Source organism: Sturnus vulgaris, chromosome 21 (genome assembly GCF_052056855.1).
Source record: "Sturnus vulgaris isolate bStuVul1 chromosome 21, bStuVul1.hap1, whole genome shotgun sequence".
Lineage (NCBI taxonomy): Eukaryota > Metazoa > Chordata > Aves > Passeriformes > Sturnidae > Sturnus > Sturnus vulgaris.
Genome location: NC_142263.1, coordinates 6404702 through 6426986, shown reverse-complemented (window position 1 = coordinate 6426986; position 22285 = coordinate 6404702). Strand labels below are relative to the sequence as shown.

Below are 22285 nucleotides of genomic sequence, written 5' to 3'. Positions count from 1 at the left end.
ATCAGTATTCATTTATCACATGTGTTGCTTTGCCTCTGTGTGGCTTTACATATCTTTTGACCTGTTCATTTGGTATTTCAAATATTTAGGTACACTTTTAGCTCCCCAATGCTGCTGTGTTTTCTTTTCGGTGTGAGAAGGGAGGGATGATGTTTGGGGGAAGCTATGCCTGGAATGCTGCAGAGTGGTTATTTAGCATTAAGCATTGCTGTTACATGACAAGGGTGCAATTTTATCAGACTTTCAATATCCTTTATAGGACCATATAATAATTGCAGCTGAAGTCTAATTCCCAGCAGCCAATTTTATGGTTCTTGAGGAAAGCGTGTATTTCTCTCCTCAGTAATAATGTGCACACTTTATATAATTAAAAAGGGCTTCTATTTTAATTTTACTATAAAATGATCTGTATTGAAACTCCAGCTACAGTACTTTATGGATTCAGCAAAGTTTAATGATTTTCTTTCCTGACCTGACCAGAGTTTTCACTCAGGCTCACCAGTAAGGAATTTGTGGGAAGGGTGGTATTTTACTTGTAAATTTTCCTATGTATATCAGGGGGTTTCTCTTTAAAAGATAAAACAGACCTTTTATATATCTCTCTCCAGCTTTATGATGCTGTTAAAATAGCATTATCATTGCTTTGTGCTGCAAAATTTATCCTTCCTAAAGGAAAGCACATGTCAAGGAAAACATTTTGGTTTATGTACATTTATACAGCTGTAATTCTCACTCAGATCATTCTGTCTTGCTTGAGACTGAACATTTTTAATTAATGGAATTAATTTTCTCATTTAATTGCCTTATTTTCAGTATGCAGTACAGAGCAAGGGAAAAGCGAATGCTGCCACATGAATTGCACTAATCAACAAGGTTGTCACAACTTACCTTTAAAAATAATGTGAATATATTTATTTTGAAGTAAAGAGAGGTTGGGTCTGTGTTTTGAGGAAGCCTTCCTCCATCTCTTCAAGATTCCTTTGTCTCCAGTTTTATAAAATAAGTGTATTATGTTAACACCCTTGGCTTTTAGGGTCTTAATTTTGTAAGCACTTAAAGTAAAATTGGAGCCTTGTTGTGTGTTTGGAGGAGCAGTGTTGCCTTGCAGAAACAATATATTCAAAATTCTTTTTTTTTCCTAAATCCTTAAAGAAAAAATAGTAAGTATTAAAAATGCTAAATAGTTTCATATCAAAAAGAAACTGTGTTCACTACTTTATTTTTTTTAAACAAAACTTCCGTGTAATTTTCAAGTAAAAGTTAAAACGTGGAGACCAAGTGAATGCCTGGTGTCAGTGTCTGGATAAAGTTGTCAAATAGAATGTTCTTTCTGCAATGGATCACTGCAGTTACAGCCCAGTGCCACGGAGGATTTGCTCAGTATTTTGTCTCAATATTGCTCCTGTGTAGGCAAAGAAGAAACAATTCTGCCTTTAAACACAAACTCTGCTCTGGGAACGTGGCACAATTAAACCCAGTTGGGTTCAGTCCATAGAACAGGAAAAACCACAGAGTTTTTTCAGCATATGCACGTTTGAGAAAGAGGGAAGGTTAATGCCAACTGTTTGCTCTTGGTTTGGAGGGGCTGTGCTGCCTTCCAGGGCTGAGCCAGAAATGGGATTCGTTTCTCCTTAATGGGAATTTTCTCATCAGGAAACTAAACGGGGATGTGCGTGTGGTTTTATTGGAGACCCTTCCCAGGTCTGTGCTGTAATCAGATTTGCTGCTATTTAATGTGTGTGATGTGGGTTTTAGCTCAGAGGACCTGCTATCCAAGGAAAGTAGAACAAAAAACAGAGAAGGTAAAAATAAGACACTTTTTTTTTTAATGTGCCCTGTCAAAACAATCAAAAGCAATAACAGTGAAAGATGGCTGAAGTGGAAATTTTATCTTTCCCTTGCTCCTTGCCCTCATAAATTGCACACCCAGCCGTGGGGGCTGTGTCTCACAAAGGAGCAGGCTCCTTCCAGAGGAGTTTTCTACACACCTATCACTACATGTAGTATTTTAGTCTACACACAACCCCAGTTCAGCCTTGCAAATTCCAACTGCCCTTTGCAGGGCATTCTTTTTCCAAGGAATGCTTTAGCTGAGAAAACACAAAGTTCTTTTCGAATAAATGACCAGTAAAGCACTCAATAAGCGTGAAGGAATTACTTCTAAAGGCAGAAATGAAAATTATTTGCAGTGCTTGCAAATAATCAGCCATTTATCAGCCTTTGCCTTTTGATTATTTACAACTCACAGCCCTCTCTAGACTTGCACTGCTGTTTGGGCTACGAGGAAATACCATTTAAAGTTTTCATTTGATCAATGTCCTGAGGTTAAAGGTGATACAAGAGAAAAACAGGTTTGATTTTGGATTTGGTTGGGAGCTTTTTCCCCCAGAAAAATTATCTGCTGCTTATGTCGGAGGTGATAAATGTGTATGAAGTTGTTGTGTTTCTGTATGTCCTGTGATGTGTTTGGATCTTTTGGGAAAGTGTAATGTTCAGCAGAAATGTTAATGCCAGCCCTGGGAAGAAAGTCTGTATAATAAAGACTTTTACAGACCCAGGTGACTCATGATGTGCTAAAATTTCAACCTAGATACCCCCAGCCTTTTCTGCCTGTAGGGAGAGCTGGGTGAATGTAAATTTAGGGGGGAAATAAAGAGAGGTGAGGGAAAAGCAGTTCACTCTGAGGGATTGTGTTTAAGCACATCCCAAAGTAGAATACTAAAAAGAGTTCGAAAAAGTTAATACTTGGAGTGCTCTTGTCTGAGGTAATGGTTAATTGGTTGGCAAAACTCTCTAAAGAGCAAGGTCAGGTCACTTTCATAGTAAACCTTGAGTTTGTGGTACATCAAGGCTGAACAGCGCAGACCATTTTTGAGAAATGTTTGGTATCATTGCAGTGTGAAAAATTTTAGGCAGTTCCTCATTTGTTAATAATACAAGTCAAAATTGTCACCCCTTTCCCAATAAAATATGTTGGAATCAAACAAAGGACAGACCCATAAAATGAACAAGTTTATGGTTTGGCTGCCCCAGACTGTACAAGGGAAATGAATATTCATAACGTGCCTTTTCTCAACGTTATAGGGAAATGAAAACAATATTACAGTGAGTACTCTCACGGGGAAAGGAAGCAAAATGAACTTGCTCACGGGTACAGAAGTGGCACAGACACCCCTCAAGCACAGCAGTCGGGTGTCTTTCTAAACACACTTGAAAATCTGATAAAATTAAACAGAAAATTGAGCATAGTTAATACTTGAAAGAGTGAAAAGCCATAAACCCCTGTGGCTGCCGGCAGTGATTTAGCTGGTGAGTGGATCCCATCTGAAGGCAAAATCCTTGATGTTTCACCTGCATGTTTAGAACAGGTAAAAAGGAGGAGTTGCACAAACAGGAAAATTGGGAAGCAAAGTCTGTGCCATAAAAAATTACGGACTGTAGAGATTCAGTGATTCTCCCCAAACTGTTCTGCAAATCTGCAAGAGGTGCCCGAGTGGGAGCGAGAGGGACAGTTTAAAGTCCCGACTGCAGAGGGGAGATTTGAGCAGAGCTCTCAGAGGGGCAGAGCTGCCACCCTTTCATTTTCCAGCATATCCTGAATCGCCTGGGATGCCGCTCCAGCCTTGGCAGTGCAGTGCTGAGGAATGTACAAGTAGCTCATAATCACTCCAGCCTCCTTCCCCGTGGGGCTGGAATTCCGAGCCGCAGCACAACGTGCAGTTTGGGATGTGTGCTGGGTGAGTGCCTGCTGGTAGGGCAGCACTGTTAGTGTTACACAGCTATTTTCAGATGGAGCACAAAGTCCTGGCCAGTTCCCATCTTTAGAACTCATTCACTTTATCCTTCTGTTTTGAAACCAATGTCAAAATAACTGAAAATAGTTCTGTTACCTGAATACGTGGCTTGAAGTTGGGCTTGTCTGATCACATACTTTTTTTCTCTAGTTTTTCTCGTTGAATTAATAATTGGATAAATTCCTTTGTAAAAGCCGGAATAAATATTCAGAGGAAGAAATATCCCTAAAGCATTCACTTTAAAAAATTTATTGTGTGGTTGTCAAGCCCTATTTCACTTGGTAGGCTGGAGGCACGGAAGGAAGAGGGGAGGTGCAGATAAGGGGAAGGATGCAGTGAATAGGAGCAGGAAGAATGTGCGGTGGAAGGAGATATCCCAGCAGATATCCCTGCGGGAAGGGGCCGAGCTCACCTGCAGGCTGTCACCACAGCCCTTCCAAAGCTGCTGCTGCATGGGGGAGATTTAGAACAGCCCCAAGGCCCATGACTGGAGCGAAAGGCAGAGCATGCTAGGGAGGGGGAATATTGGACTTTCCCTTTCTCAGTTGCAGGAATGTGAACTGGAATTAAAATAAACCCCAGCTTTCAGAGGGTTTAGTGCTAAGTCTGTTCAGAAGCTTTTAGGAGAAGGAAGGGATGAATATAGCAGAAATGCTTTCAAACATAGTAGAAGGCTCTTTTTTCTTTTATAATCTCAAAGTAGGAGAAATGAAACTTGAAGTACAAGTGTTTTTTCTGTAACTGTCCTTTGCACTGAGCTCACTGTATGAGCAGAAATTCCAGTGTCCTGGAATTACTAGAACATTAACAATCAAATTGGAGACTTTTCAGTTGCAGTGGCTTCTCTTGTAACTCATTAGGTTCTTTTGCAGCTGACATAGTGCCATCAAATACTGCCCTACCTATTATGCAAACCCCACGTTTAATATTAAAAACTTTTCTGAGGATTTACTTTGGTCACTCCTTTGAAAATAGAGGGAACTGCAGTGCAGTTTGTGAAGGAGTCGATCATTTACTCTGCTTTACGTGATTTTTTTTTGATTCTAGCATAGTGATGCATCTCAGTGTGGGCCATCTTTCTGGCAGTAACCATTCCCGAGCTGGGAGATAAATAAAGGATGTTTTTAAATAATAGCCCACAAGATGTAAGGACCACACTCTGGGAGGGATCTGTATGATTGTGGTCACATTGCCTGCAAACCATCCCGTGCTGTCTCATTTAACCCCGCAAGCTTTGGAGAACTCGTGCCGTGATTAATGGGGAGGAAAGGCGCCGGTCTGCTGCCACTCCCCCGTCCCCGCGCAGGGGGGTCCCATCAGTCTGGCTTTGCTGCTTCCAGAGGTCGCCACAGTTTGGGATTTGGCTTTTTTTGTTGTTTTGTTTTGTTTTGTTTTGTTTTGTTTGTTTGTTTGTTTTTCTGGTAAGGAAAATGAGAGTCCCTCACCCTCTTGTGGGCACTTTGAATTCCCCGGTACAGCCTGCACAGAACGCTCTGACAGCCGGAGGGTGAGGAGAATGCTGTTAAAAGGTGGAAAAAAATAAAAGGAAGACACAGATCCCAGTCCTGTGGGATGGGGGAGTAAGAAAATATGTATAATTCTTGATTGAAGGAAGAACCTTTTCATGGTTTTTATGAAGTGAGGAGTTGGAGAGATGATGAGCTTTGTTTCAAATGGAATTACGGCTATAACTCTTCTATCCCTGGGCTACCAGAGTCATAGGGGAACGGGAGCAAAGCTATCATTTATTCCATGAAATCTTTGTCTCAGTCTCTCTAGGCTATTTCAATTTACCCCTGAAATTTCTGGGGAATAATTAATGAATTAATTAAGTATGCTGTGAGGTGTTTGAATATTCAAAAGCTACAATGTAATTATTATTTTTTCTAAAACACATTTTCAGGTTATTTTCAGACATGCTGTCTCCCACAAAAGCAGTTACTGCATCAGAAGCTCGTGGAGCTTCTCCGTGCCTGTAATCCAGGGATCATTCTCCAGCAGGAACACTCCCTGCAATGTTGCATTTGGGAAGGGGGAAAAAACTCTCTTTACTTCGTGACCTTAGTATTGTGACAGCGGAGCTGAACTCCTGGCTCTTTGAAAAAGTTAAATCGTGTTAATAGAGTTGTGTTTTAGGAGGATTATTATTTTTTTCCCCTCCCTTATCGTTTTGTGTGGGCGTTTCTGGTGAGCAATCACCAAGAGCTTTGCTTACAGCGGGGTTTGGGCAACAGAAATTCAGTCGCGTTGAAAGAGACGCGTTGCCTTCCTTGAATTATTTTTAGATCTCAACCTTAGGAAACACATTTCCAGTGATATAAATTATTAATTGCCCCTGTAGTTCTGGCACTGTTTCATAACTTGCTTTCTTATCATTTCCAGTGTTACAGGCCTGTAAATGAAGAGGGAGGAGGGGGGGTTATTAAAAGGCGAGTCCTTTGTTTTGGAAGAGGCTCTTTCGGAGCTCCATGTTATGATACCAAAGGAATGGATTCAAAGGAAGAGGTTTAATTTAGATATTGGGCAGGAATTGTTCCTGTGAGGGTGGGCAGGCCCTGGCAGCAGTGGCAGCTCCTGGATCCCTGTAAGTGTCCAAGGCCAGGCTGGACACTGGGGCTGGGAGCAGCCTGGGACAGTGGAAAGTGTCCCTGCCATGGCAGGGGTGGAACGAGATGAGCTTTAAGGTCCCTTCCAACCCAAACCGTTCTGTGGTTCTGTAATTTCTATGAATGTGTTTCGTGAATAAGCCGAGAGAGAACCTCAGGCAGGGCAGAGCGGAGCGCTGGGCTCTCGTGCAGCTCCCGGCCCATCCATGAGGGTCCCCCCGCACGGACAGACCCCATTTGTGGTGAATTTACAGCGTGTGAGGAGCCCCCGGCACCGCACCGGCACCCGCGGCCGCCGGCCGATCCGCCCGCGCTGCGATCCAGGCCGGGCTTTGCCGCTGTTCCCGCAGCGCTGCGGGCCGGGGCCGGCCCGGGGTACCGGGGACTGCTCCGGGCTCGGGGCGGTCACTGCGGGCTCCGGACAGCCCCTCCGGGGGTCCGGGCAGCCCTTCTGGGGGTCCGGGCAGCACCTCCGGCTGTTCCTCACGGGGGTCCGGGCAGCCCCTCACAGGTCCCGGTGCTCCCTCTCGGCCGGGCTGTCGGGGCCCGTTCCTCGGGATTGCTCCCGCCGAGCAGCACTCTGCAGCCCTGGGGTTAAATATATATATTTATATAAATATATATGGGGAGAGAGGGTAATTTGGCCCTGCGCGCTGCAAATTGAACAGTTAAACAATGACAGAGTTTTTCCACTCCATTTGGCAAACCCCGGCATCAGCCCCTCGGTGTTGTCGGGGTTCCTCACCCCTGACGGCAGCAGCAGGCACGGCCGAAGGGTTAAACATAAACTTTAAACATCCCCTGTCCCGCAGGAGCTCCTTTTCCATGAGCCGAGGTGGGCTTTCCCCCCCTCTCCTTAAATAACGAGGGTGGTCCCAGCATACTCTATATCGAGACAGCTTTTCATCAGTTGCTCATCAGCATGCTAATTGCTGTATGACTAATTATGCCCTGAATTCCAGTTGATTTTCTTAATGAGACAGCTGGGTTAATTATGTAATCGTATGATTACATTAGCCCAGAGTGCCCTGGCGAAAAGGAAGGCGGGCGGCAGTGGGATGTCACCGGCGAGGGGCACGGGGGCAGCCGTGGTCATTTTGGCCGAAATGACCGGGGAGGGCAACGCTGCGGCAGCGCCCGCGGTGTAAACACCGGGATATGGGATTGTTGACACCGGGAGCTGTGCCCTTCTTCCAGCTCGCAGGATGAGGGAGGGATGGGGCTTCAACAAAAGTCACTTGGGAAGTTCAGGCAGTTATCCATGGCCCTGTTGTATCTCGGGGATTGAGGTTGGGTTTAGGCTGAGCGATGTGGGGTGAGGATTGGATTGTAGAGTCATGGAATAGCCTGAGCTGGAAGGGGCTCACAAGGATCATCAGTGCATCAGGGACACGGCACAGCCCCAACAATCCCACCCTGAGCATCCCTGGAGCAGTGTCCAAACACTCCTGGAGCTCTGGCAGCCTCGGGGCCGTGCCCATTCCCTGGGGAGCCTGGGCAGTGCTCTTTGATATTCTCTTGATATCCAGCCTAAACCTCCCCTGACACAGCTCCAGCCATTCCCTGCTGCCGTCGCAGGTCACAGAGAGCCGAGATCAGAGCTGTAGACTCCAGTGAGTGTCTCCTCACTCTCCTCCAGCTCAACAAACCAAGTGCCCTCAGCTGCTCCTTGTAAAGCCCCTCCTGACCCTGCACCGTCTGCGTGTCCCTCCCTTGTAAACTCTCTACATGTGACACAAAACTGCACAAGCATGGTGAGCTGCTGCCTCCTGTAATGCATAGTTCGGGCAAAATCAGTCTCAGTGACTCTTTTAAAATTGTTTGTGAAGTCAGTTCTTTACATACCTAAACAGCAGCAGCAAAAAAAAAAAGTTCCCTTGCCCTGCTGTTGAGAAAAGATTCATCGTCAGGACATATGCGAGAATAGCCTGAGCCTGAGAGGTGTTGCTGCGGCTGCGTCGCACCAGCTTGTTTGATGTGAAGTATTAACCGCTATAAAAATCACTTTGCATTTGTAACATTAATTGTTTTCGTGTCTGTGTCCACTGAGACGTGTCCATCCTCCTCCTCTGTGGGGACAGAAGCTCCTCTGCTGGTGTGTCCCAGCAGCGAGCAGGGGATGTGCCCAGAGCTCTGCAATCCCTGGGGAAGGAGAGGCAGGAACGGGCTCTGTGGGCTCGGAAATTCGGCGGTTTCTGTTTCTGCTGTGGTAGCGTGGAGGAAACCTCGTCAGGGATCGGATCCAGAAATGCTGGGCTGCCTGCAAACACAGGGGGCTTCTCTGTGGGTATGGCATGCAACAAGTGGATTAGGGAAAACGAGCGGAATAGGAAGCAAGAGGAAAAAAATGCACCAAATTTAGCGTAAAAATAGATATCTCATTCTACTCTTGGGCAGTAATGATCTTGCAAAATGCTTCTTCAGGTTCTGGATGATCAGATCTCTTTTACTAATTTTCTCACTTTTTTATTTACCTTGTGCCTAGCAGGTGTTCTGGAATTTCACAGGAGAAAATTCAAAGCAAGGGAATAATGTGTGATAAGGTTTCCATATCTCAGTGTTCAGCGAGGTGATTTTTCTCTCTTACAGACCACAGAAAGGGCATTGCCTTCACTGCCTCTCTCCGTAAGCCAGGGCCAGTTGATTTTTATTTTGAGCCGTGTATGCCTGTTGTTTGTGTAATGAATCGAAAGTTTTGGTCCATTGCTTGTTTAAAAATTCAGTGACCTCCTGTTAAATGACATGAAACATACTTTGCAAACCTGGTTAATATAAAAAGGTATGCTTTTCCATGCATGCATGTGTTGGGAAAAGGAGAGTATTTTTATTTATTTTTAATCCGCTCCACTCAGGTAGGAAAAAAGTCATTGTGAGTGTAAGGTTTATACTTGTTTCAGGTTAATTGGTGTTTATAAATACTCCAGAAATAACAGGTTTTTAGGCTTTTCAAGCTACAAGAGCATGTTGAAGCTTGCCTTGAGAAATTATTTTTCTCTCTGCCCAAAATATCTTGGTTGGTCATTTTATTGTCATGCAATGATTAGTTTTCTTTAATGCAGTTTATAAAAATTAAATCTAAGAGGTGCTTCATCCATGGGGTTTTTTTACATGTCCTGCAGCAGTATTTGGTGGCTGCAGGCCATTAGTCCCTCAAATAGGCTCTAGTGAAGTTTGAAGTTTAATGCTCAGAGACTTTTTTTACATTTTGTTTGTTCTGTCACTGTTTTGCTACTTGAACATTAACCTTTAATAGAGCTAAATTAAATATACATGTCCTGATGAATAATTATGAGATTGCAAGCATTTTCATTTTGTACACAAAGCTTCTCAGGGATTGCAAATTTGACTAAAGGTTTAGTCATTATTCACTTTATAATGCCCATGTTATTTTTGTCTTTTAATTCTTTACTGATTTCAATATAAAAAGCCCTGTGTATTAGGAGCAGAATACCTCTTGTGCATGTCCTGGCTTTTTACAACAGGCGTGTTAAAATGAGGGTGGGGAAAAGTGCACCCACAATTTTGTCAAGTTCAGTTTCTTTCATCGTGGCACTTTAACACAGTTCCATAGAAATACCCACAGCTGAAGCTTAAGATCCTGAGCCTGATAGGATTCGTGGTTCCTGTAACAATTTAAGACGTGGCCAGAGCGAGACAATCCTGCCTTTCTTTGTGCTCAGCAGATGAATGTCCCGGGCTGGCTCTTTGGGGGATGCTGAGCTGCAGGAGTGTGACAAAACTCTCCTTGCAGAGGAAGGTCAGGGACCTCCATGGGAGCAGGGGAATGTTGTGACAGCCCACACCGTGATAGGACCATCCATAAATACTGCAGAGCCTTCAGCTCGTGCTACTGCTGCCACTTCAGCTCTCTATTTAATTCCTTACCTGTACCCCCCTGTCTCTGCCACCATAACATTTTAAGTTTGATTTATTATAAATATTTTAATACAGATAATAATAACGAAAAGTATTTGGCCTAAAAAGCATAAATGAAAAAGCTATGTAGTCATAAACTATGTATGTACAGAGAACAGATGACAAGCAACCTAGATTTTGTATTATGAACGGGGTAATGCCATAAGCTGTTGAAGAGCCCAACTAACAAAATGCAGCAGGCTGCTACTTAGAATGTCTCTGAGCTCAACATAACCCAGTGCTATTCTTTTATAAACTATGCAACAACGCTGGCATATTGAAAAAACACACAGGCTCATGCTTAATGTGTTAACAGAGGTACAATAGACTTATTATGTGTTTCCAGAGACTGGAACTGAGGGTGGTCTGAAAAATTAATGACTGTGGTGGTTGAAAATTAAGTGAACTCCCTAATATATACTGTTGTTGATCCACTGAGTTTGGTGTTTAGCATTCCTCAACAGGAGACTAAATCTTTGCAGCCATTTCACAAGAGATGCTGGCGCCCGTAGCAGAAATGTATTCAATAATCTTTTATAAGTCCATCACACTCTGGAGTTTTCCTACCCTGACTGGGAAGAACTCCCAGAATAAATCACATGTGCACATGTCAGGTGTGTGCTGAGAACCCTCTTTACCAGAAGGGGATGGACATCAGAGAATTAATACAGGGAGGACATTTGATTAATAGTGGTAAGAAAAAGTGAGATCCAAACCCAAGGTTCATGGAATTGATTATATCCACACAATGTTTTGGATTATTATTGATCTGTCAATTAGAGAAAAGTGCCACTCAGATCTCCATGGTCACAGAACCTGTTTGAGCTCTGCTGTGCAGGAGGACAGAGTTTGCTTCAGAAATTCACTCCTGCACAAGCAGTCCCCTACTGTGAGGGACAGTAGCTGTCAGTGAGCTGTGCAGTTTGAGTGCTTTTCGCCCAAAAATTCTCATTTTGCAATAGAAAATGTGAAGCTTAAAACTCTCACATGTCTTTGTATTATGACTGCACCCAGGAACGCTGTCCTGGAGGTTAGTGCCAGGATGAAGAAGGTGTGTCCAGATTTCATGGAATCACAGAACGGTTTGGGTTGGAAGGGACCTGCAAGCTCATCCCATTCCACCCCTGCCACGGGCAGGGACACCTTCCACTAGCCCAGGCTGCTCCAAGCCCTGTCCAGCCTGCCCTTGGACACTTCCAGGAATCCCGGGACAGCTACAACCAGGGCAAGCTGTGCTGGGACCTCACCACCCTCACAGCCAAGAATTTTTTCCCAATATGCCATCCATCCCTGCCCTCTGGCAGTGGGAAGCCATTCGCTGTGTCCTATCCCTCCATGCCTTGTCCCAAGTCTCTCTCCAGCTCTCTTGGAGCCCCTCTTAGGCATTGGAAGGGGCTCTGATGTCTTCCCAGAGCTTTTTCTTCTCCTGGCTGTGAACACCCTCAGCCCTCTCAGCCTGGCTCTGTATTTAAAGGGAACATAGAATGAAATATTCCTGGTTTTTTTAAGTTTGCAGGATATATGATGTGACGAATGTACAGGTCTAATAACTTAAAGAAGGGCTCTGCTGGCACCAAAATGGAGAAAAAAGGACACTTGTGCTCTGAACTGCTTGGGTCACAGAAGCATTCCTGTTACATTTTTTTTTACTGTTTCTTTTTCAGATCCGGTTCCAGCCTTGGATTTAGGACAGCAGCTTCAGCTGAAGGTTCAACGCATGCACGATATTGAAACAGAAAACCAGAAACTTAGGGAAACTCTGGAGGAATACAATAAGGAATTCGCCGAGGTGAAAAATCAGGGTAGGTTGCAACCCTGTTATCAGCTTTTAATGCATACTGAAATTTGAAGGCAGGGATTTAATTCAGTTTTATACTTACAGGTAGAGGTAAAAGTAGCATTGAAATTCAGAAGAGAAAGCAATAGTCTATTGGAGCCACTTCTGTATTTGTGTGTGGAGATGGGCTTTGGGCAGACTCTGTGAATTTCTTAAAGGTTTCATTTATTGCAGCACCAAGTCAGAGGATGGAGTTGTTATTCTGCATATTTGGTTGTAGCTTTCAGCACTGAAAATTACACCTGACTGACGTTATTTGTGACATTTTATGAGAGGCAGTGCTGGTGCTGACATCAAGCTGAACGTGGGTGTTGGTGCTTGCAGGATGTGCAGCTTGCACAGACAAACACAAAAAATCAGTATTTTGTACCCAGATATGAATATGTACAAAATGGAACTTTTTCTGTACTGTTTGTCTTTATCTAAATGTACTACTAGTGTACATTCAGCATATGCACTTCATTTTTACTCTAGAGACCATCCACAGAGCAATGTAAATACAAGCTATTACAGTTAAATTATTTAAGTTTTAATGAGACTAAAGTACATGAAAATACATGAAAATCTCAGTGAGATTTAAAGCCTGTTGGCTTTAAGACTGCTTAAGTTTTCTTGTGGTTCAGTTTCCTGCACCAGGAAAAAAAAATTCTCAGCCATACACTTAGTTGTCCATCCATGGGACTTTCCACGTCCATCTTTAATGCTCAATTCTGGATGGTGGAAAAGGAAATTGTCTTGGCATTTGGAAAAATTGAGATTTTATTTCATTTTTTATGTTATGAAACTGTTGCACCCAAGTAACGTTTGAAAGCTGCATTAGCAACTAAGTTGATTTTGTTAAATCTCATTTTTTTGCTGAGGGGACATCTACACAGTTAGATCTTTTCAAATATATTTTGTTTTAACGTAGAGGGTGTGACCCCTGGAGAGGACAGGTATCAGCATGCCAGGATTTGGCCTGGACTGCAGGAGATGTCATGTTGGAACTGTAAATGCTCCAAGCAAGGCTGTATTTTTTGCTGGAAATGTACAATCATTGCAGTTCACTGTGCAGAGTTTTCCTGAGGCTGTGCATCCAGTACATCCACACATGACATGGGGGTTCATCCCACAAAGTGGAAAAGCTCTTGACTTGCAGAGTTTTTTGTTACAACCACTCCTAACTGACATTTTTGATTTTCCCTGGTGTGCTGGAACTTCCTTTCCATTTCCCCACTATAGCCTTTGTGTTGTTTTTCACTCCAGTGCAGTGGTTTTACTCTCAGTTTCAAACAGGGATTAATAAACTATCCAGGGAAAAGGCTGTTGTTAGCTGAGGGTGCTTTGATCAGTTAATCTCTTTGTTTGGAGGGCTGGTACGAGCTCTGTGGTGCCTGTAAGAACTTCTTCCAAAACTGGTATAAATGGCAGTGCCTGACAAGCTGTAGCTGACCTGAGCACTGAAGAAGGCACTTAGTGCTTCAAGCAATGTAGAGGATTCAGCTCTAGATAAACTAATAAAATAAAATCAGATTTTATTACAAAAATTACGTTTCCCCTCATATTTGTGCATTCCTTGCGTTTGTATTCTTTTAAAATGAGACATTGAAACTTAGTCAAGGTGCAATTATGTGCATCTCCATGAGATTATTTTGCTCTCTGCTTCTCCATGTACCAGAATATTTTTGCAGATTTATATCTGAAAACACGTGGAGCAGAGGTGTCCCCAGAAGGGAGTGCAGCATCCCACTGTTCGAAGGAGCATCCTTTGCTTGCTCAGGAAGAGATCAGGATTTGTAAGACTTCTCACATCTCAGGGAAGAATTTCCCTTTGCTTAAGAAAAAAAGAAGTGACGTGTCCTTTTCACGGCTTGTTACTCAGTAATGAGCCTCAGCTGATTTCTGCACAGCCAGCAAAATCCTGCTCCTTCAGGCAGAGGCAGCAGCTTTGCTGGCAAGCATTTTTACCACTCCTCCCTCCTTTTTTTGTGGTCACAGTGGCCCAAGCTGCCTATGGTAGTACCCAGACAGCAGATCATGTCACCAGCTACCTCCTGTCTGCTTCAGAGCTCCCTGCTCAACTCTCAACATTGGGATTTTGAAAGGATTATGTGTGGGGTTTTGTGATATTATTGAAGTTTTTTTCCCCCAAGCCCTTAAGGTTTATTTTTCATATTAGGGTTTGTCTTCCTAGGATGTTTATGCAGAATATAAAACTTTTCACATCCAAAAGTTTTTATTTTTTCCTCAGGCATTATTAATGGTATCTGTTAATAAACTGATGTCTTTAACCCCCCCTGCATCCTGGTGTGCATACTCTAAACTGTGTTGCTGCTGAGTCTTCTGGCAGTCCAAGGCTTTTTCCAAATTCCATTATTGTTACAAAGCATACTCTGGTGGATGTCCTGCTTTTCCTCTTCTGAGCCCTATAAGGATTCAGTCCTTTCCTGTGGGTGGGATCACAGGGCTTTCACGTAGGAACAGATCAGGACACGTAAGGAGATGCTGAGCTGTAGCTCTGCAGGTTTCTGCATCTGCTCTCATCCACTGCTGGGCATGGGGAAATGCAGGAGAGCTCCCTTATCTGAGGAAAGAGTTCTGCAAATTCCCTGGAAGGCCTGCAAGGGCCTCAGAAAGTTAAAATAGTCAATGTTTGTGTGTAAACCCTGGGGTGGGTGAGGAGGCAGCGACAGCAACTGGGACATGCAGAGCTCCAGTGCCTGCTGTTAATGCAGCAGTTGGATCCCAGCTGCTGGGTTTCTCATCAGCTGGGAAGCAGAACAGAGCTGTATCCCAGATATGTGTTCAATTAGTGTGAGATTGCATCTGTGCATGAACCATGGTGGAACTGCCTCTTAGTGCATGAGCACAGTCAGGTGAATTAAGTGTCCTGTGTGTAAATGCATACTTAAACCTACACTGGGACTTTATTAATCTTCTCTCAGCACTGAGCTAATTTTAGGCTAGTCAATAAGGTGATATTATATTTTACAATTGATTTTTTTTCTTCTTTTTTAAAAAAAATTCATGTTAGAGGAACCTTCTTCACTCTGCTTTCCAGCAAACTCCATTGATCCTTCTCAACCTAAACACTTAAAGTTCAATTTAACATTTAGGGAGTAAAAGGTCTCCAAAGGGACTCATATCCATTGATTTTGTGTCAGAGTTGAAGAGCTAAAGTTTAAAACACACTGAGCCTACAGGGTAAAGCAAGCCTTGTGTTGTGGAACCACGTGGAGCTGTGTAAACTCATTCTTCCCCTATTGTTTTCCTGCAGAGGTTACAATAAAAGCACTTAAGGAGAAAATCCGAGAATATGAACAGACCCTGAAGAACCAAGCAGAGAACATAGCCCTTGAAAAGGAACAAAAGTTACAAAATGATTTTGCAGAGAAGGAGAGGTGAGTGTGTGTGTTTGTGTGTGTGTCTGGGTGTTGGGGAGGAGGAGAAAGGTATTTTTCTGTTTAATCTTCCCAGCCAGGACTGGAGGCTGGAGACAGCTCATCCATTGAGTGATTCTGGCGATTTATGCGTTTGACACAGAATCATTTGATACTCAACTTTGCCCAGGAAAACAACTGGGAGAGCGTGGAAGTGAAACAAGGACAGATTGTCTCTTCTCTGTGGTGTGGTGGTGAGGGGGGGTGTCATGTTCAGGAGGGTGCAAACCTGCTTTTATTCCTCCCTGTCCTCTGTGACACCAATCTGTCTCCATTAGCCAGGGCAATTCCTTGTGTGTCTCAGGCTCTGCAGCCCTGGGCTGGGGCAGATGAACCACTGCACCCACAGCCTGGGCCAGGGATGCACCTCCCCTGCTCCCCTGGGAATGGCTGACACAGGGGATGTCTTCCTGAATTATCCTGGGAAGGTTTGCATCTTCCTACGTGCCAAAATTAAGAAGGACTTTCATTATTTATTATCAATTAAAAAAAAAAAAAAAAGAAAAGAAAAGAAAACATTTTGGATGCATTTCTGATCTTTTGGAAATGAGCAGAGAGTGTTTGAATCTTTAGGCTGGTGGGCAGATAAATCAGGCAGGAGAAAACTGAGGGACTAAAGAGGGAGTTCTTTCAGGCTGCATTCCCTGCCTTGAGAATTTATTTGTCTCATGGAACAGTAGCACTGAAGGTATAATATGTTCAACATAGCGTGGAAAACCTTCAGTTCACGTGAGCTTTTTAGTTGGAGGGTTGGTTGTTTAAATTCAGGGCTGAGTGGAGAGAATCTACCAGTGAATGCAAAGCTCTGTCTTTTTGGATTCATCAATACCTGTGGTTGCTTTTTTGATAAGCAGCTTGTAAGCTGTGGTTTTAACGACTGCAGTTTCAATGTACTTAAAAATAAAACAAAATGGCAGGTCATGGAATGCAAATAAAAGTGTGTGTAAGAGAGGTTTTGAGGTCTCCAAGTATATGGTTCAGTTTGAAGGGAACTGACGCAGGATTCTCGCTATAAATAGTTATTAACCTGGTCAGCAGTGTTGGAGAAGAAATTTGTGCACCCCATGGAGTGCAGGCAGGATGCTGGTAGTTTCATAAGCCATTTCACAATTCTGAGATCTGCAGAATATCCTAAAAGCAGTGTTGTAAAAAGCACGGCTCCTGGGAGATGTTGGAGCAGCTCCTTTCAAAGATGAGTTTTATAACTCCTGCAGTCTGGCCCCTAGCAAGGAGTGCAGTGGCTGCTTGGCCAGATGATGTAAAAATGAGTTTAACTGACACAAACAAGAAAATGTTGCCTGTGGACGTAAGAAATGTGAGCATATTAAAGTTTTGCTCATGTTCTATAGAAAACATCACAGTGAGATTTGTTTTGAAATATGAGTGTTTTCTTAAAGAGTAGCTAATAATATTGCTGCATTTGGCACCCATTACAGCTCTGATGAAACAGCTGCTGCATCTATTCACTCTATCAGTTATGGCAACAAATTCCTTCATTATGACACTAAAATGGAAATGTATCATTCTTCTTGTACTAACTTTGTACAACAGAGGGTGCTTGGTGACAATTTTCTCAATGTGTGTGACATTTCCAAAACAAATTATGCTCAAGAAAACCTTCCACTGAAGTTGTCATTTATATAGCAGTCAACTCTTTATAATGTTCACAGCTTATGTTATGAGGTGGCTACACTGTTAAAATTTTAATAAGTGGGACCACAAAATAGGAACAGCATCTCAAAACGTGACAGCACTTACGGGTCCCACGGAAGCACCTCGGAGCCTGTGTGGTGTTGGCAGTTGTCTCGTTCCAGTTGAGACATTTAATCACTCCATCCCCCAAATCTGCAAGGCAAGATGAGTTGTTTTGTGATCACGAGCTCTGCTCTCACCTCTCCTCTGCCCTTCACAGAAAATTGCAGGAGACCCAGATGTCGACAGCCTCGAAGCTGGAGGAAGCCGAACACAAAGTTCAAGCTTTGCAAACAGGTTTGGCGTGGCTTTTGTGACCTTTTCCAGGTGATGAGGTGGGAGTGGAGAGGACAGGGGTTGTTGGCTGTGTCAGGACTGGGTGTGAAGCAGCTCTTGGTGTGCAGGGAGGTCCAGCAGAGCTCAGATGTGCTTTGTGAATCAGAGCAAACTCTCCTGTTGCAGCTGTCGCTGGCAAATACAGGGACAAGGCCATGGAGCACACACAGAATCAGAGCATCCCTGGAATTGCAGCAGGCCATGGAACTTACCCTCCATGTGTGTTCTGCTTCCACACATTTCCAAACTGGCATAAATATCTGTACTGAGCAGTGTAAACCCCGTTTCTTGCCTGTTGTTGCCATTAATTTTCATCTCTGCATACTTCAGAATTCCAGGTCTGGATACATTTGGCTTTGTTTACTATGAGAACAGAAGAAAATTTATTCCCTGAACTACTGCAATAAGTATTTCAAAGGAATATGCAGTTTAGCCAGCTTAATAAGAAACTAATAATGTCTAGCTTGGTTAAGCAGAGCCTGGAAATTTTTGCAATGTAACAGAAATACTGTAAGGGATTGTGAAAAAAGTCAAAACCCTATGTTTTTTTCTAAGCCATAATGGTTTGCCTAGGTCGAAGGATAAAGCTAAGGAGGTGTACAGCTTTATTTTTTTTCATCAGGAGATGTACAGTCTTATTTATGACCAAATGCTGTTATTTCAGTACTGTAATGCTTCATGTTTATGTCTTTTAGCCTTGGAAAAAACCAGGACAGAACTATTTGATCTGAAAACAAAATATGATGAAGAAACTACTGCAAAGTAAGATCTCCCTGTTTTCTTTCTATGTCTTCCTTCAGGGTATCACTGATTTTTTTGTTTTGCATCTGTCTGTTGGAGAGAGATGAGATGAGAGAGGCTCAGGCATCCAAGTTTTTGGAAAACATGGTCATAATTTGGCCTCCTATGGAGAGATTATTAGTTTTTATATTTTCTTCCCCCCAACAAGACATTTCTCCTGGCACACATGCTGCTGCATTCCTGGTTTCATTCTCAGGTGCTTCATCTGTGTATCTCTTACCCTGCATATCTCTTGTATTTTATTTAGAAATAGGGCAGTTTCAGAAATAAGGTATTCATTGTGATCTTCCCATCTTGGTGAAAACAAAGCTTCATTTAGTAAATTATTTCTGTTTGACTCTTAGGCACTGTGGTTCTTTCTGCTTTTGGGGTAGTAATCCTTGCCCTGCTAGGTTCACCCCTAATTACAGAGAGCAGCATTTTGGGCAGATTTGCCTTGTTTTCAAGTAGAACATGAAGGTAGTCTTAAAAATATATATTCTTGTCTTCTTAATAGCTACTGTTTCCAATTATCCTCTGGTTTTATTAACCATCAGGGCAGGGAACAACAAAAGAAACAGACTGCTGCTGGTTTCCTTTGAACCCTTCATATTTACGGAAAGTTAATAATGAGAAGGAATTCTCATGATCAGCAGGATTAAGCACAAAGAGTCATTTCAGTGTCTGGAAATGGGATGGGAACGAAGCAGCCATTTCAGATGGCTGGGACACTCAAGGGAAGGGCTGGGACTCAATGTCACCTCCCTGTGCCCACTGCCCAGCATTAAAAACCAGTCAAGCTGGCACCAATTTTAAATTGCTGTGCCTGCTGAGGATCTGATTCCCCACTGAGGATGTGGGCAACCCAGCTGGAGCTCACAAAGTTCAGCCCATGGTAGTTTTAACAACCAGCACTTGGAGTTTAAATACCTTTTATGTCCTTCAGGATAATCTTTCAGGTGAATTTTGGCCTGGCTCTGGAAGTCCACTTTCCTTTGAGCTCCATGTAGAATGAGTTCCATGCAAGGGGATCAAAAGTAGTTTTGTTCCCTCATTGATTCATCTCTCTCTAAGGGATGTAAACAAATGCTGGTTCAGATGGAGCCTTAAATTCCTGCAGATTGACTTTGTTTTTTCCTGCACATAACTGATAGTGTTGCTGTTATTTCATCTTGCAGTCACATCTGGGAGAACAGGCAGAGATCAGTGGTTGTAGGCACTGAACCTAATAACCTCTCACCCTTTTTAATGTGTTTATTTGCAGAGTGCTTCATTTTTTAATATTGTTTCCCTAAGTGCTGTAATTTATCTTATACTGAGCAAAATCTGTTCTCTAAAATATTTGTTTGCATTTCTAATCTCATTCTTTCAGGAAGAAATACTTATTTTTTATATGATCTTGAGAATGACTCTTACCTAATTTATATAGACTTACATAAAATTAGTAGCATCTGCAGTAACAAGGAGTTTATTGTGTTCTGTAGCAGAATGATTATGGAGACTGGCTCTGGAATATAGTGGTCATGGAGCTGAATCCTGAAGCAGACATTAAGCTTGTTCTTTATCTCCCAGACTAATGTACTGTGAAAACAAACTTGTAGGTCCTAATAACAGCAGAAATATTTTATCATTCTTTTGGATATTTATGGCAGGAATAGTTCTTGCATAACAACAGTCGTCTGTAGCATTTGTAGCCCAAATTTTGCAATATGGAAATGTAGAAGAACATGAAAAGGGAACTGAATGTAGACAGTGAAATTGAGTCATCTATTTTAATTGTAAAAGCTGGGAGAAAGGCTGAAAAAACACCAATAAAAAGGGTGAAAGACAGTTTGATTCTTTTCTTAAAAGAAGCCCTCTTTTGATCTAAGTCTGAAAAGCTACTTGTATTGCCAATTTTAATTTTATGTTTTAAAAACATGTGATTTTTATCTTAGGCCAGAATTGTTAGTTTTACAGACGCTTATTTGATGCAGATGAATTGGAGTGCCTTCAGGAAAAAAACAGATAATTGTCAATATTTAAAAGCTAACAGTGCTTTTAAGATTTTCAGTCTCCGAATAAAGCTGTCTTTCAACTACTTGAAACTTTGAAAATCTTTCAAACAAGGCAAAAAAACCCCAAGAAGCAACAGAAATACAGAGTGAGACGTCTTCATTATCAGCATTAAGGAGTCTGGATTTTGTCCTGGAGACTGGTTGTGGTGATGTGAAAAGTTGGGAACCATTATGTCAACTTGTTTGCTTTATCTTTTCACTGTGTCCCCTTCTGAGTACTCTACGTGCAAAGAGAGGGACAGAGGCACAGCCAGGCACCTTCAGATGAGATCAGTGGCTGGAATTAAAATTTCCAGTCCAATTCTGTCATCCCCACGTACAAAATTCCCAGCAGGTGGGTGTGTGCTGCCCCTGCCCCTTCCCTGAGCCCCAGCACAGCCCCGGGCCGGGCACTGAAGGTGTTAATGACAAAAAGAAGTTTATTATGTGCAGTCATTGCAGTCTGTCAGCTGGAATATCAGAAGCTGCCTTTGACAAGATGGCAGGAGCAAAGTTTTCCATGTGTAGGCTTGAAGTAAAATGTAATTAGCCTTTATGTGCAGAACAAGGATCCATTGATGAATACAGCTGGTCTTTGTTTTCTTCTGTCATTGAGTGTGGGAGGTAAAAGTGTTCTTCTTCATGTTTATTAATACAAGATTCCTTAGACAAATGGCAAGCACAGTTTAATATTTGTTGGAACACAGAGGGGCTTGCCAAAACAGTTGTTGTGTAAGAGGATTTCAAGGTTTTCAGATTATAATCATCTCTGGGTTAAATAAATGAATGATTACTCTGCCTTTTTCAATTAAAGAGGCACATCCTCTCTTGAGGCCTGACACTGATTTTGTTTGCTGCCCCCCACGTTCCTATCAGCAAACCTGGATTTAACCAGCACTAATGAGTTTGATCTGGAGATTCTATCCGACCTGGAACTGAAAAAGCAAACTCAGACCTGAGTTTCAGCAAAATTAAAGAATATTGTGCTTATTTGGTTTTTTTCTAGTGCAACAGACTTTTTCTTTCTTTGTAGAAAAAGAAACATTCTGTATACATTTCCCCAGTTTTCCAGGGACAAGCTTTTCTCTCTGACAGTGCTCTTTCACTTCTGGTTTGCTGCAGAATCCAAGCGAGTGCTTGGGATTCCCAGCTGAGCTCCCAGCCAGAATGGTTGGATTCCAGTTTTAGATCAATTCCAGAGCCACCTCTTTGCTCTGATCCCTGCTCTCCCCCAACCTAAATGAATTCTAATTGGAAAAGGACCTTGGGTTGCAGCACATACAGTAGGCTTGTTACATTACTGTTAACATGTGGGTTGAGGCTCCCTGCCTTTGATGAAAGCAAATATCGAATTTCACTGAAATGCTCCATTTTCACCAGCCAGCTTTAAGTAGTCTTGGGAGGATTTCGGGTACTGCCCACTCCCCCCTCCCCCCAGTTCTGCAATAAAAAGCCTTCATAAACAACACAAACCAGAAAATGTTTAGGTTAAGGTTGTCAGTCAGAGCAGCTCTGCCACCACCAGTTTTGTTACCAGTGGATTTTCTGTAAGATTCAGACTTTTTGTCTTTCTAAAAGTAGCACAGGAATGCTACTGAGAAGGAGCTTTTCATATTTACTGAAGCAGTCATCCAAACACAGCTACTTTCAATAACTTGTAGAAAAACATTTTGCCTCCAGTATATGGGCAGAGAATTGTTTTCCTTCCATAGATCAGACTGATTATTGTTTTTTTTAGCAGCACAGCTAAGGATGACACAGGAGGACAATGGGAACAGGAGGAGATGCCTGTGGTTTTTGGCTCTTTGGGGTAAAGGATGCTCTTCTTCCACATTATCAAACAGACCTGTCCTTCAGGCATCAGTGTAGA

At 42.7% G+C, this 22285-nt stretch overlaps 1 protein-coding gene across 6 annotated transcripts in view; it reads left to right on the top strand.

The window, feature by feature from the left end:
* CUX1 (cut like homeobox 1) overlaps positions 1–22285 on the top strand; it is a 266427-nt gene that overhangs the window by 121204 nt on the left and 122938 nt on the right. For all 6 annotated transcript variants that reach the window (XM_088177069.1, XM_088177067.1, XM_088177066.1 and 3 more), the window contains exons 5-8: positions 11980–12117; positions 15409–15532; positions 17484–17560; positions 18295–18361. In XM_088177069.1, coding sequence (XP_088033195.1) covers positions 11980–12117; positions 15409–15532; positions 17484–17560; positions 18295–18361 — 406 coding nt within the window. The remainder of the gene's footprint in view (positions 1–11979; positions 12118–15408; positions 15533–17483; positions 17561–18294; positions 18362–22285) is intronic.